The sequence below is a fragment of the Bos taurus genome, chromosome 4, assembly GCF_002263795.3.
Source record: "Bos taurus isolate L1 Dominette 01449 registration number 42190680 breed Hereford chromosome 4, ARS-UCD2.0, whole genome shotgun sequence".
Classification (NCBI taxonomy): domain Eukaryota; kingdom Metazoa; phylum Chordata; class Mammalia; order Artiodactyla; family Bovidae; genus Bos; species Bos taurus.
The window spans coordinates 76,128,839-76,142,215 of record NC_037331.1 but is presented as its reverse complement, the minus strand read 5'-3'; the positions used below and the strand labels follow the sequence as shown (position 1 = coordinate 76,142,215).

At 48.3% G+C, this 13,377-nt stretch overlaps 1 protein-coding gene across 1 annotated transcript; it reads left to right on the top strand.

Annotated features, from left to right (window-relative positions):
- The first annotated feature begins 5,979 nt into the window (after positions 1-5,979).
- Positions 5,980-10,931, top strand: IGFBP1 (insulin like growth factor binding protein 1). Its single transcript, NM_174554.3, has 4 exons — positions 5,980-6,433; positions 7,957-8,141; positions 9,260-9,388; positions 10,250-10,931. The coding sequence occupies exons 1-4, from the start codon at positions 6,088-6,090 to the stop codon at positions 10,379-10,381; spliced, it is 792 nt and encodes a 263-aa protein (NP_776979.2). The 5' UTR covers positions 5,980-6,087; the 3' UTR covers positions 10,382-10,931.
- Positions 10,932-13,377: the final 2,446 nt, after the last annotated feature.

Here is a 13,377-nt window from a genome sequence, read left to right as displayed (position 1 = left end):
CTGTGTTGACGTGACAAGAGTAAGGTTTACTTTTCCACTTTGACTAGCTGGGGGAGTAGACTCGTCCTCAGTCTGTGGAGCGGTGTCCTTCATTGCTTAGGAGCTGGCCAGCAGGCCAGGCCTTTGCAAGATTTACATCATTCAGTGTGTCGATCGATTGGGAACACAACAGAACATCTTTTTGTTTTTTTTCCCCCAGGTTAAAAACAACTTCCCTTCGAGGATCCCCTGGATTGCAGCGCTCTCCCTTTGAAAGCCTGGTTTTGCCCTTGATCTTTGCATTGTTTTTCAAAGCAGGGATTGCCCAATTTTCCGGCTGCTGGTGAGTAAGCAGCATGCGGTGTGAAGGCAGAATTGGAAACAGTGGGTGACGGAAGGCCCCACACAGTTTCATCATCCAGGGAGTACCTCTGCTCTGTGAATACACGCTGCGGCCGAGAATGGTGGTGACAGCTTACATTTGTTTAGGGCTGATTCTGCCAGCCTCTGCATTATCCCCATTTTGCAGACAAGGAAACTGAGGCCCAGGGAGGTTACACAATATGCTGGACATGAAATTCAAGGTGTCAGCACAGGTGGGCTTGCTGGGGGGCTCCCATGCCTGCCTGTTAGGGGCTGATGAAACTCTCAGAGATGGGTTCTTGGAGCTGCAACCAGAGATGGTGTGCTGTAAATCGTTATGAAATGATCAGCAAAGATGCTGTGTGCAGCCCCATTCAGGTCCTATCTCCTGGGGCCACTTGGAAAGACTGCCCGGGTTATGTGGGCTCCTTTGCTTTTCTGAAATGGAAACAGTGGTTTCCTTTCCTCTGCAGGCAGAAAATTTACAATGGCGGGTAGGGAAGTGGACTGCAAGGCATCTTTGGCACTTTGCCTAATTGATAAAATACAAATTCCACAGCCAGCTCTGAAAACTTCCCACATATATCCCTAAAGCTGCTTTTCACCCCTGTCCCCCGCCCCCAGATACACTCCCAGTTGCCCTTGTAGGCACAGACAGTATTGACCCTTCCTTACATCAAATGTCTCTATGTGATTTGGCCTGAAGGGTGCCAGCTTTGATTTGGGCAAAGGGGGCTTCCCTCCTGCTGGTGTGATAAGCCCTACTTCTAGGGCTCCTGGGGAGGACCCCTGCCAACTCTGGCAAGCACAGCCTGGTGCCAGGTACACACCGTGCACGTATAGGAAGTCACAGCTCTCCATTCCCCCACCACTCTCTGCTCTCCATGCCCTGCCTCCAGTTGAGCCTGGCTGTTGGATTCTACAGTCCTTGGGAGGATGGGCTGGGCCATCTGTTAGTGTCCCAGGTATGGATGGGGCAGGGGCCTCTGGGAGCCTGTCCCTTGCCCACCCAGCCTGTCAGGAGGCACACGGGTAAATGCAGGTTTATGTAGCTCTTTGGTATCCCTGTAACCCACTATCACACTCTTTGGAAGTGCAGAGGGGGGCAGAAAGCGTCTCAGGGGAGAGGAGCTTCAGGTGGGCCCTGGAGGATGGAAAAGGAGCAGGAAGGAGTTCTGGGTGTCAGGAAGAGCAGGACTAATACCATGAAGATTAGGGTGATAGGGAGATGTGGGTGGGGGCATGAGGAAAATTTGAGCATGGAGAACAGCAAGAAGAAAGTCATGAAGATATGACAGTAATTTTCTTTTTTTTCCATGGGTGTGGGGAGGGGAGATCTTAAGCCTGGAAAATGAGCAGGGGTTTGCAGGGCTGAGAAGACGGGAGGTGGGTTGAGGTTCCAAGGCTACAACACTTAAGGAGGGGTTCCCTCTCTGGCCCACTCTATACCTCAGGGCCTCTGTCAGGAGTGCCTCCTCATGCTAACAGAGGCCAGACCCTGGGAGTCAGACCACAGGGGGCATGGAAGGCCTGTCCTGGCTGTGGATGTCGGCCAGTGGGCAGCGGGACCTGGCATCCAGGATGCACCCAGAAATGAGCACAGGAGCAGCCACCTCTCGACCTGCCAGGGGAGGGCAGCTCATCCTCACAGGACAGAGGGACAAGTGGTCTGCACAGGCCTCGAGGAAGGGCCCTGTCCATTTGTGTTGATGTGGTCGGGAGCAGGGAGACCTCTCTCTCTGGGTTGATGGCCATTTGGTTTACTGCTGCTATGAGGCAAGCTGGGGAAATGTTTGGGAAATCGATCAGCCAGGAGAGGAATTTCCGTGAATTTCCACTACGTGCAGGGTGACTGAGACCTCAGAGAGGGAGGGAGGGATCTCACTGGGCAAACGCACAACTGGGTGAACTGTCCAGGGCTGGCAAACTTCCAGGCACACAGGAGGCAGGCCCCAGATATTTACTGTATGATTCTCTCTTTCATGTGTGTCATTAAGAAGACATTTCTTTTAAAAAAGAAGGAATATAATTGCTTTACAATGTTGTGTTAGTTTCTGTTGTACAATGAAGTGAATCAGCCATATGCATACATATATCCCCTCCCTTTTGGACCTCCCTCCCACCCTACCAGCATCCTACCCCTCTAGGCATCACAGAGCCCCAAGCTGAGCTTCCTGTGCTTTATAGCAGGGTCCTATTATCCCAGCCTCCCAATTCATCCCACCTTCCCCACTGTGTCCACATGTCCATTCTCAATGTCTGTGTTTCTAATCCTGCTTTGGAAATAGGTTTCAAGTGGGTACTCTAATTCTACATTGAGGAGGTCAGAGAGAAACTTCAGAGCACAGATTCTTTGGGGGAAATAAAATCCTTTAGGAACTCACCTCAAAAATAATGTTATAAAACTCAGAACTGTTGTCAGCTCCTGAACCAGAAACTGTAAAAATATGACCAAAATGACCGTGAACTTCCGATTGCAATATTTTTTTCCCCACAAACCTTAATTTTATTGTTGTTGAGGAGATGCTGGGGGCAAGGATAAGTGTGTGTGTGACAATTTCCTGATACAGTAGTGGCAGACACAAGGCAAGTACCTTGGTGAGGGCCACAGAGCCAGTGAAATGGCTGGAAAAAGATCTAGTGAGTTAATTTTAACTTGGTTCTTCTTGAGGTGGGGCTTCCCTGGTGGCACTCGTGGTAAAGAACCTGCTTGCCAATGCAGGTATATATAAGAGGTATGAATTCGATCCCTGGGTCGGGACGATTCCCTTAGAGAAGGAAACAGCAAACCACTCAAGTATTCTTGCCTGGAGAATCTAATGGAAAGAGGAGCCTGGCAGGCTATAGTTCATGGGGTTGCATAGATTTGGACAGGACTTGCCGGGGTCCAGCCCCGGCTGATCCAGGGAGTTAGAAGCGGGGACGGCGTCAGCGAGGATCAGGATACAATAGCTTCAATTAGATATTAATTAGAGTGGTAAAGAGTAATAGAATGAGGATAGCTTAGTAGGAAAATTCAGTGGAGAAAAGAGGCTGAGTAGCTTGGTTTATGCGGGAGATCAATAAAACTTCAAGACAAGAAGTTTGCACCACTTTATGTAGGCCGCAGGCGTCCTTCTGTTCTCCCGAAGGAGAGGAGACCCTGAGGCCTCCCCGGTCGGATCTTAGAAGCCCAGGCAAAATTAGTAAGTTTGGTGGGTTCCGTGCTCCAGATGGAGACTCAACCAGAGTTTGAGAGAGAGAGCGACATGGGGAGACCAGTATTTCCAGAAATTGATCCCAATTCTTTATTTTCCATGGTCTACTTTTATACACTGAGATGTTATGCAAAAGTCACACGGGGTCAGCAGTCCTGACTTTTATCAAAGTCAGGTGCTTCATACAAATGTATACAGAAGTCTTAGGGGTGTTACATCATCTTCTGGCCAGGGAGGCCTGCTGACAATTTATGACCCTCTCCTTGTGACAGCGGTCAGTCAACGAGGACACTTATTTCTCCAGGGGTGATTATTCTTAAAACAGACGCCACCCAAATAAAGTTACATTCCTATAGGGTGAGGGTGTAGTGGGTTTTAGTTAAGGAAAGAATTTACTTAGCCTAAGATCTAACGTGATTAATATCAAAGGTTAATACTTATTTCTTCTATATATTCATTAATGTGTATAAGGGCAGGGGATGTGGAGACTTAGCAACAAACATTGGCTCAACAAATGAAAAACCCTTCACCAATACAATTTCTAATCAGCCCACTATACTTATACTAATGGTTTTCTAACTTTTCTAAGGAACCTGTTTTTAGAAGGTTTAAAGCATCTTATGCCTCTCATGGTTGGGAGGCTGTGAGCAATCACATGTGGCCAGACAAGCCTGTCAGGCAGGCTAGAGAACCTTCAGAGGAGTTTGTAGGTTAAAACACTCTTGTCACGCCCAGGAGTTTTTATTAACTGGAGCTCTAAGTTAACTCCTTCTCCGAAAGAGGTGGTGGGGGACAGCCCCCCGTAAAGTCAGAGGTGTAGGTGAGAGCACAAAGTAGTAAAGTAGGCAGGCTCTGGTTATGGGGGTAGATGCTCGAGGATTTCCAGGGGGACTCCTGAGGCTCGATCCCACCTTTGCATATGTCGAGCCTCCTTCCTCATGACCTTTGCCACGGGCGGAGTGCCTCACGCTGGCCCCCAACAAGGACTGGAGTGTCTTAGCACGCAAGATTCCTGAGATAGATAATATAACTGATAATGTAAGGACCTGATTATACCAAATAATGTAGTATTTACTAGATAATGTGAATCTAGAGGGCTAAAAAAAGAGTGTGAAGGGAAGACCAGTCTCTTCCTCAGTTGCCTAATTTCGCACCTTCCCCTGCAAGGCGGGCCAATTTCTTACACATTCTTCTTAAAATAGTCCATACATTTAAAATCACAATGGCACACACATTCACTTTACTTGTTTGTGCACAAACAATAGCATATTCTGTGCCTTCCTATTTTTACTTGCCTTGGGAAATTTTACTTGCCTAATCTTACAGACCTTGGAGATTTTTCTCTCTCAGTAAATATAGAACTGCCTTTTTCTTCTCAATAGCTACCTGGTTTCCAAGGACTGGGTGCCAGAGAGAGTGCCTGGTGTCTGGATGGGAGCAGGGCCATTTCTCACTCTCTCGGAAGCTACAGTGACATTTTTCTTTCCATCTAAGAGGATATCTAGAGACAGGAATTTTAACGAGAGAGAAAGCCATGAACATTGACTCCTGATAAAAATCTGATCTGAGGCTGAAAGGCAGAGGAAACTGGGGTCTGCGCTCAGTTACTTAGCCTCGGCCCTGTCTCTCTCTCTCTCTCTTTTTTTTTTTTAACTTAATTTTCTTTTTTTGGCCACACCATGCGGTGTGTGGGAATTTAGTTCCCCAAACAGGGACAGAACAGGTGCCCTCTGCAATGGAAGTGCAGAGTCTTAACCACTGGACCACCAGGGAAGTCCTCAGCCCTTCTCTTAATGGCTCTGAGTCCTACTCTCTGGAAGCTCTGTTAACTGGGCTTTGGGGGCTATGGTGAGACTGCGGAGCTTGGCATCAGTCCTGGGAGGTACTGTCCCTTTCCTTCCTTCTTTCCTCCTGAGAAAGGCTCTAAAGACAGCAATTGAGGGGCCTGTTCGTCTTTTTCCTGCAGAAGCAGAAACAGTTCCGGCTTTGCTACTGAGAAACAAGGCTTTCAAAGACTTAGGTTCAAAGCGCTCCTTCCTATTCCCGGGCCTTGATTTCCCCACTTGAAAACTGGCCAGTGGGCTGGCCTTGTCCAACTCATCTCTCCTGCTTTCCCTAGGTCGTCCAGGGAGCACTGGCAGGCTCAATCTGAAGACATCCCTTGAACAAAACAAGCAAGCGCCATCCATCACGTGGCTGTGCGCTCCTGGCTGGAATTGCACTTTGGCTCCGGGTCTGAACCTTAACAACAGGACAAACAGTCTGAAACGTGGACCGTTTGCCCTCCTTCCACCCACGGTTTGCGCAGGGCTGTGCACGTACAAACAAACAAACTTGTTTTGAACACTGCCCTAGAGCACGCGGCGCTGCCAATCATTAACCGCTGGTTGAGGCGGCCCAGCCCGCGCCCTTCAAAAGGCGCACGCGGTGCTCAGCGAGCATCGGCCACCGCTCCTGCGCCACCGCCACCACTCAGGCAGCATCCGCCAACCGAGCCGCCCCTACCGCCCAGTGAGCGCCGGTTCCTGTCTGCCACCCACCGCTGGCGATGCCCGAAGTCCTTGCTGTCCGAGCCTGGCCGCTTCTGCTATCGCTGGCCGTTCAGCTCGGCGCGACGGTCGGAGCTCCCCAACCCTGGCGCTGTGCGCCCTGCTCCGCCGAGAGGATGGCGCTCTGCCCTCCCGTGCCCGCCTCCTGCCCGGAACTCACCCGGTCCGCGGGCTGCGGCTGCTGCCCGATGTGCGCCCTGCCTCTCGGAGCCGCATGCGGTGTGGCCACTGCTCGCTGCGCTCGCGGGCTCAGCTGCCGCGCCCTCCCGGGGGAGCCCAGGCCCCTGCACGCCCTCACCCGAGGCCAGGGCGCCTGCATGACCACGCCCAGCGATGAGGCTACAGGTACTACCTGGGTTCCTCCCCTGGGACAGATTGGGTAGGAGGCTCGGGCAAGGCAGGGAAGGGTGCTCCACCAAAGCCAGTAGAGAGCAAACCCGGCCAAGCTCAGAGCTTACAGCCAAAGCATGGAAGGGGAAAGGGTTTTAAGTCGCCCAGATGAACTCTATTGTTGTGTGGTCCTGCAGGGGCGCTCAGGATTAGGAGGACACACACAGCTTGGTGAGAGAGTGGGGAGGGAGCCCAGACCCCCCTTGGCAGCCCACTGATCTATAGAAACCTGGACAGGAGAAAGGAGGGAGGTCATGGGGATGCCCAGGCAGTGGGTGCCACTCCAGGTGCCCCTGGCTCTCCTCTTTGCCATTTTCCAGAAGGCGTGCAGTGGGAGCCCATCCTGCTGACCTCCGGGGAAGTGTTTGGAATGTCCTTTGTAATATACGTCCTGTGCAGACCGTTATGTGCTTACCAGATGTTTACAGAACATAATGTGAAAGTTTAGGTTAAAAACATCACTTGCATTCATTGCCATAGAAAAATGGTGTTTGATATGTGTGCCGCCTGCTCAGAACTTGACAGTTAGAGCTTTCCTGAATTTAGCAGTGATTTATTTGTAGTGGGAAGCAGAGGAAATACCCCCTTCTCTACCCTCTCTCCCTACCTCCCTGTCCCGGCAGCTGCGTGTCCAGTGTGGTTCTGTGATTCTTGGAGCCATTCTGTGGCTCTTTGTCCTGATGGGGATCTGCTGGAGGGGAGATGGTTTTTCTTCTGGTTCTCTGCCTTCAGAGTCAATGAAATAGAGTCATCTCCGTGGCCCTCAAAGGATAGGGCACCCCCACTCCAGGGGAGTCCCACAGGAGAGCCAGTTCTCCATCATTCTGTCCATGTACCAAACCCAAACCTTAGGACTCTCTGTGTGAAATCTGGTGACCCTCTCTCCTCTTTCCAGGGTTGCAAAGAAGTCACTTTGACTGTGGGAAGGCAGAGTCCCTGGAAAAGAAGAGGGTAGAACTGCAGTCTAGACCCCACCTCTGAATGAATCCTACCACCTGTTCATAGGGAATTACTAAAATGTCCATTTTATGGATGGAAAAGAAGAGGATGGGGTGAGGCTTTGAATTGTGGTTTAGTCGCTAGTCATGTCCAACTCTTGCAACCCCATGGGCTATAGCCCACCAGGCTCCTCTGTCCATGGGATTGTCCAGGCAATATTGGAGTGGGTTGCCATTTCCTTCTCTCTTTGAACTGTAACCCATGGCTTTCTCAGGGCTCTTCCCAGGCTTTGACAAATGTGCATTTGGCTACATTAGAAGCAGAATCACAGGGTACTCTTGCCTTTTGTATTACTGTTGGGTTACCCCTCTACCCCAAACCACTAAAAGTTCCTTTAAAGATGAAGTAGGCAAAACTCTGGGTCAGTATGCCCATCCTGTCCCCATTTGCTTTTGTGGAAAGGCAAGCAACTTCAGGGGGTCACAAATGCAGATGCTTCGGTGAGGGGGGCTCATGGGCTTTTGTTTTTCCATTTTCAGATACAAAAGACACCACCAGCCCAGAGAATGTGTCCCCAGAGAGCTCAGAGATAACTCAGGAGCAGCTTCTGGACAATTTCCACTTGATGGCCGAGTCCAGTGAGGACCTGCCCATCCTCTGGAATGCCATCAGTAATTATGAGAGCTTGAGGGCTCTTGAGATCAGTGACGTCAAGAAGTGGAAGGTGAGACCCTTGAAGCAGGTGGAACCTCTAGCTTGAACCTGCTGGGCCCTGCCAGTTTGGTCCTGAGCCCTGGCGAGCAGCACATACTTCCCCAAAGCCTAGCAGACATTTCTCAGTTTCAACAAAGGAACCTTCTGGATAGAAAGAAAATGCAGTCCATGCTGTGCAACTTTCGATGCATTACTTCATGTCTCTGAGGTCATCTCTAAAATAAGGGTGTCAGACTAGCAGTGTCTAAAGAGCGCTAAGCTGTTCTTATCTTCCGCTCCGGTCGCATCTTCTTCCCCACTTTTAAGAAATTGTGTTAAAATATTCATAACACAAAAGTTAGCCCTTTAACCATCTTAAAGTATAAAGTCTACTGGCTTTAAGTACATTCACATTATTCTGCCACTGTCTCCACTGTCCATCTTGAGAACCTTTTCATCTTCCCAAATGAAAACTCTGTCCCCATTAAACACAAACTCCGGGTGGCATCTTAATTGGTGTCTGTTTTCAGTTCTACCACTTGAGGGCGACAAATAATCAGAGTTGGAGTGAGGGTTCATTTGTGAAACCAAAAATCTCTTCTGCAAACAGGCATCGTCAGAGAAGTGAGGATTGAACTGTTTTCTAGGCACTTCAGAGTTTCATCTGGAAATGATAACAATAGGGAAAAGTTCATCCTTATTTCAGATTGTTCAAATGAATACCTTAATCCTCAATGAATTTGGCTTACGTGAACTAACCTGGTAGAGGAAAGTTGTACAAAATTTAGAAGCCTCTGCTACTAAGTTCTCCATTCACAAAGTTGTGCCCAGATGACTGGTGGCAGAATTATCCATGGTGGGGAGGGGAGGCAGGAGAGTCAGAGAGCTCATGGGGTTAGTGATGCTCTTGACTCCTTTAGGTGCTTAGCAAATGTTCAGGAGGGAGGGCATGGGGTTCCCATCTTTTATGTTAACAATTCAGGACAGAGATTAGCCACCCTCCTTCTACAGGTGAGAGAGTGAGGCCCAGGGAAGGTGAGTCCAGGCCTGTGCTCAGAGCCCACACAAAACCTTCTGCATTCACTCCTCACCTCCACTTGAGGCTGACAGTACACTGTCCTTTATCCCAATGTCAATTTATCCTTTTAGGAGCCCTGCCAGCGAGAACTCTACAAAGTGCTGGACAGATTAGCCAGGGAGCAGCAGAAGGCAGGAGACAAACTTTACAAATTTTATCTGCCAAACTGCAACAAGAATGGATTCTATCACAGCAAACAGGTATGTGCATCCTCACAGGATGGGCCCTGCTACTCACACATCTGCTAAGCCAGTCTTTCAGTGAACAGGGTGTCCAGCTCCAAGTAAGTACCGTGAAGCCCCATAACTGATCATATCATGTAAGACTGATTTCTCTGGGACTAGGAGCCACTAGCCCCTGGGAGCCTGAAGATCAGCTTGGTGCTTACAGTCAGTGGGGGACACGAGACTCAGGGGTCCTGGGCTGAGCATTATTCCGTCATCCAGCAAGTATGAGCAGGTGGGGACCTTCACAGGCCCCTCAGGATCTCAGTTTCTCACCATAATAGAGAGGAAGGGGACAATTCTACTTAGGAAAATGATTATCTGCTTTGACATCTCTCACATTTTTCTCCCTACAAAGGAAAATAAATGAACTTTCTAATTCAATACAATAGCATTGTTTCTTGGATAATAAATGAGATTAACAAACCAAGACCTAATTTTGAAGAGCAGTTTCAGACTCAGTGAAGCCCAGATTCTGTGAATATTTCTGGAGGAAACTGAGGACCAGGAAGTGCTTTGTAACAGATGAGGAATTTGTCAGGGAAGGTCTGCCATGCACGGACAGGCTCCCTCTGGGCTCAGAAGCTCTGATGTATGGGCTGTGAAGCAGACAGTTGCACACATGCTATACCATTCAACACACACCTGACGTCCTTATTGCACTGGCCACTTGATCTTTGCTTCCATTGTGATGTAGGATTTGCCCTCAGTCATGGTCACAGCCAGTTTGGTGGCAGCGGGGTTGCTCACGGTTGGTTCTCAGCTGGGCAGCACAGAACTCCCCCTCCCCCTCAGCTTCCCTGGGCCTGCTCTTGACCTTGCTCCTTCTCTTTGCAGTGTGAGACGTCGCTGGAGGGAGAGCCTGGGCTCTGTTGGTGTGTCTACCCTTGGAGTGGGAAGAGGATCTTGGGGTCTGTGGCCGTCAGAGGGGACCCCAAATGCCAACAGTATTTTAACTTACAGAACTGAAAACAGATGCAATATGATTGAATTCCGGCACATGAAATATTTAAGTACATAGTATATTTATAGTCTGAAATACACACACACTTTTATATAGAGAGATGTATATGTATATATATGTAGGAATTACTTTTTTATACTCCACATACTACTTGTAGTTTATTTATTCACCATAAATTTATTTTTTCTACACAGTAACTTGTGTTATATTAATTTATATATCATGAAACACTTCCCATCATGTTGTATGTAAATACTTGTATTTTAGCTCTTCAGAGGTTCATGCTTCTGTCTTAAAGAGCATAGGAAAATACTGCCTAGCAAGTAGCAATGATTTTTTTTCAAGTGGTTCAATGGAGAATGTTTAAGCTGCATGTAAGAATGATTTACTTTATTTACCATGTCTAGCGTAAATTGGCAGGGAAACTTAAATGTTGATTATGTAGTCAAAGTTACATGTGATGATGTCATTAAATGTTAAAATATGCATTGGGTATATTGTCAAACATGGGAACACAGTGTAAACATTGGAATAAATGTCCCACCCTGGAACATTGCTACCGTGGTGGACCTTGGTTGAACATAATTCTTCCTTCCTGAATCCCTTCTGTCCTCCAGCCTGCCCCTTCCTTGTGCAGCATTGGTGATTACAGTCTGCAGGCTTCTTGCTCCCACAGCTGGCAGGTCTGCTCTGCCCACCCCGCTGCCCCGGGCACCCTTCCCTTTGCAAGCCCTAACCTCTCCACTAGCTCTTCCCCTTCCTCTTGAAAACAGCCCAGGGTTTCTCCCATCTTCGGTGCAAAATAGAATCACTTCCTTAACCTCCCCCTCACCTGTCTGTTCCCTGACTCTGCCCAGACCCTGTCCCCTGCAGGCTCCAGTGGTGTCCTCCATGATGGCACCGTTTGCCCCTCTGTCTGCCTGACTAAGCCCTGAGCTCACAGCGTGAGTCCTCTGTTTTGTGGATTTCTTTCTTTCTTTAACTATTCTCTGCTTGCTTTTCCTGACACCGCCCCTTCCTCATTCCTGCCTGCCCTGCTGACTGCTCCTTCCTTGTCTCCTCTGGATGGGCATCTCATCGCTCCTAGTGGATCCCACCAGGTCCCTACCTGGTCTGGGCTCCCCATCTTGGGTCTGCCCCTTCACTCTCTGACCCCATGTCTGCTACCCTCCCTCTGCCCGGTCCCCAGGGCTCCCTGTGAACTCAGCTCTCAGACTCATCATTTAAATTGTACCAGTCAGTCTGATGTGAGTCAACCATAGATAGCCTCATCCCACCCTGGTAAAAGTGTACAGCATCGTGGTCCCCATTATCCCACGATGGCAGTGGAAGCATTCTCAGCACTTGAGCCTTCATGAAACCCCTGTAGGACCCAGCTTGAGGGCCTGACTTGGGAGCAGAGCTGGGGGAAGGTGGACTTCCCTTCCCATGACGTGTGGGAGGTATCTTCTGGGCAAAACTGAAAGGACTCAACTCTAAACTTGAAGGCACCATCACAGCAGGGCCTATAGAGGTCCTCATCTCAGCCGAAGTTGGGGGCTTTCATCCGCCTTGCTTAGGTGTTTAATTGAAAGTATCAGTTGAACTATAGAAGTATCAATATTGTCTTAGATGCGGGGCCCAGCCCTGTCCAGTCCCAAGGCTTTTGAACATGCTCTCATGGATCAGGCATAACTGGCCACCGTGTCTTATATTTCTAGCTCCAGTTTCTCTCAAACGAATCAGGAGCTGATGGGCATTTGTGAGGGCATCTGAGTTAAGGGTCCTTCGCGATTTCAGTGCCCCTACCGCATCTTTTCTTGTTGTGTCCACCTGATTCTCCAGCAACCTCTCAGCAGCTCCCTTGGGTCAGTCCTATTGATATACAGGGCAGCTCTCTCTGTTCACTGGTAGAAGTTGTGCACCTACGTGTGGAGAACGTAGTCACAACAGCAAGTCCCATGGGTGCACACAGGTGTCTGGGGGCATTGGCTATGGGGACAGCTCCTTGGCGGGACAGAAGGACCTCTGCCCCAGATGTGTTTGGAAACTCTTCCATGTCTGATCCAGGCCATAAGCATTATTAACAGGATGGTTTCTGTGGCTGCGTCAGTTCTGGAGCGCTGCTGCTCTTAGTCCTCACAGCCAGCAGAGGAAGAAGGTACCAATGGAAACTCTCCCTGGTTTTCATGCTTTTGACTCTATGGGTCTAAATTGGGATAACATGTCCCTACTTCCTGAGCCTGGGACTCCGTCAAATCTGAGGCAGCTAGAGCAGTGCTTAGAAGGAAATTTACAGCTGGACATGCCCCTATTAAGAAAAAAAATCTCAAAAAACTTTAGGACACTGGAAAAGGAAGGTGAAACCAAATCTAAATCTAGCAGAAGCAAGGAAATAAGAAAGATTAGAGGGAAATAAATGAATAAATAGAGAATAGAAAATCAATTGAGAAAAATCAGTGAAATCAAAACTTATTCTTTGAAAAGATCTACATGATTGGCAAATCTTTAGCTCTTCTGACCAAGAAAAAAGACTCCAGTAAGTAGAATCAGAAATGAAAGAGGTGGCCTTACCCCTGATTTTACAAAAATAAAAAGGATTATAAAGGAATACTATGAACAACTGTACACGAACAAATTGGATTACTGAGATGAAATGGAAACATTTTAGAGCCACATGAACTACCAAAATGGACACAAGAAGAAATAGACTATCTGATTAGACCTGTAACCAGTGAAATGATTGAATTAGGAAAAGAAAAAACTGCCCATTAATAAAAGCCCAGACCCAGATGGCTTCTTTGAAGAATTCTACCAAACACTTAAAGACTACAAATTCTTTACAAACTCTTCCAAAATTTAGAAGATGGGAGAACACTTCTCAATTCATTTTAAAGCCTACATGCATTAAAGTTTTACCTTGATTCCACACTAGACAAAGACATCATGAGAAAAGAAAACTACAGCCCCAAACCTCCTGTGACTATGGGCACAAAAATTCTCAACAAAATACTAGCAAACT

Bases quoted from the DNA above. Each gene is read 5' to 3' on its own strand.
- IGFBP1 (NM_174554.3), top strand. From the start codon at position 6,088: ATGCCCGAAGTCCTTGCTGTCCGAGCCTGGCCGCTTCTGCTATCGCTG. The intron at 8,142-9,259 runs GTGAGACCCTTG...TTATCCTTTTAG, and splicing joins GTGACGTCAAGAAGTGGAAG to GAGCCCTGCCAGCGAGAACT. The intron at 9,389-10,249 runs GTATGTGCATCC...TTCTCTTTGCAG, and splicing joins GATTCTATCACAGCAAACAG to TGTGAGACGTCGCTGGAGGG.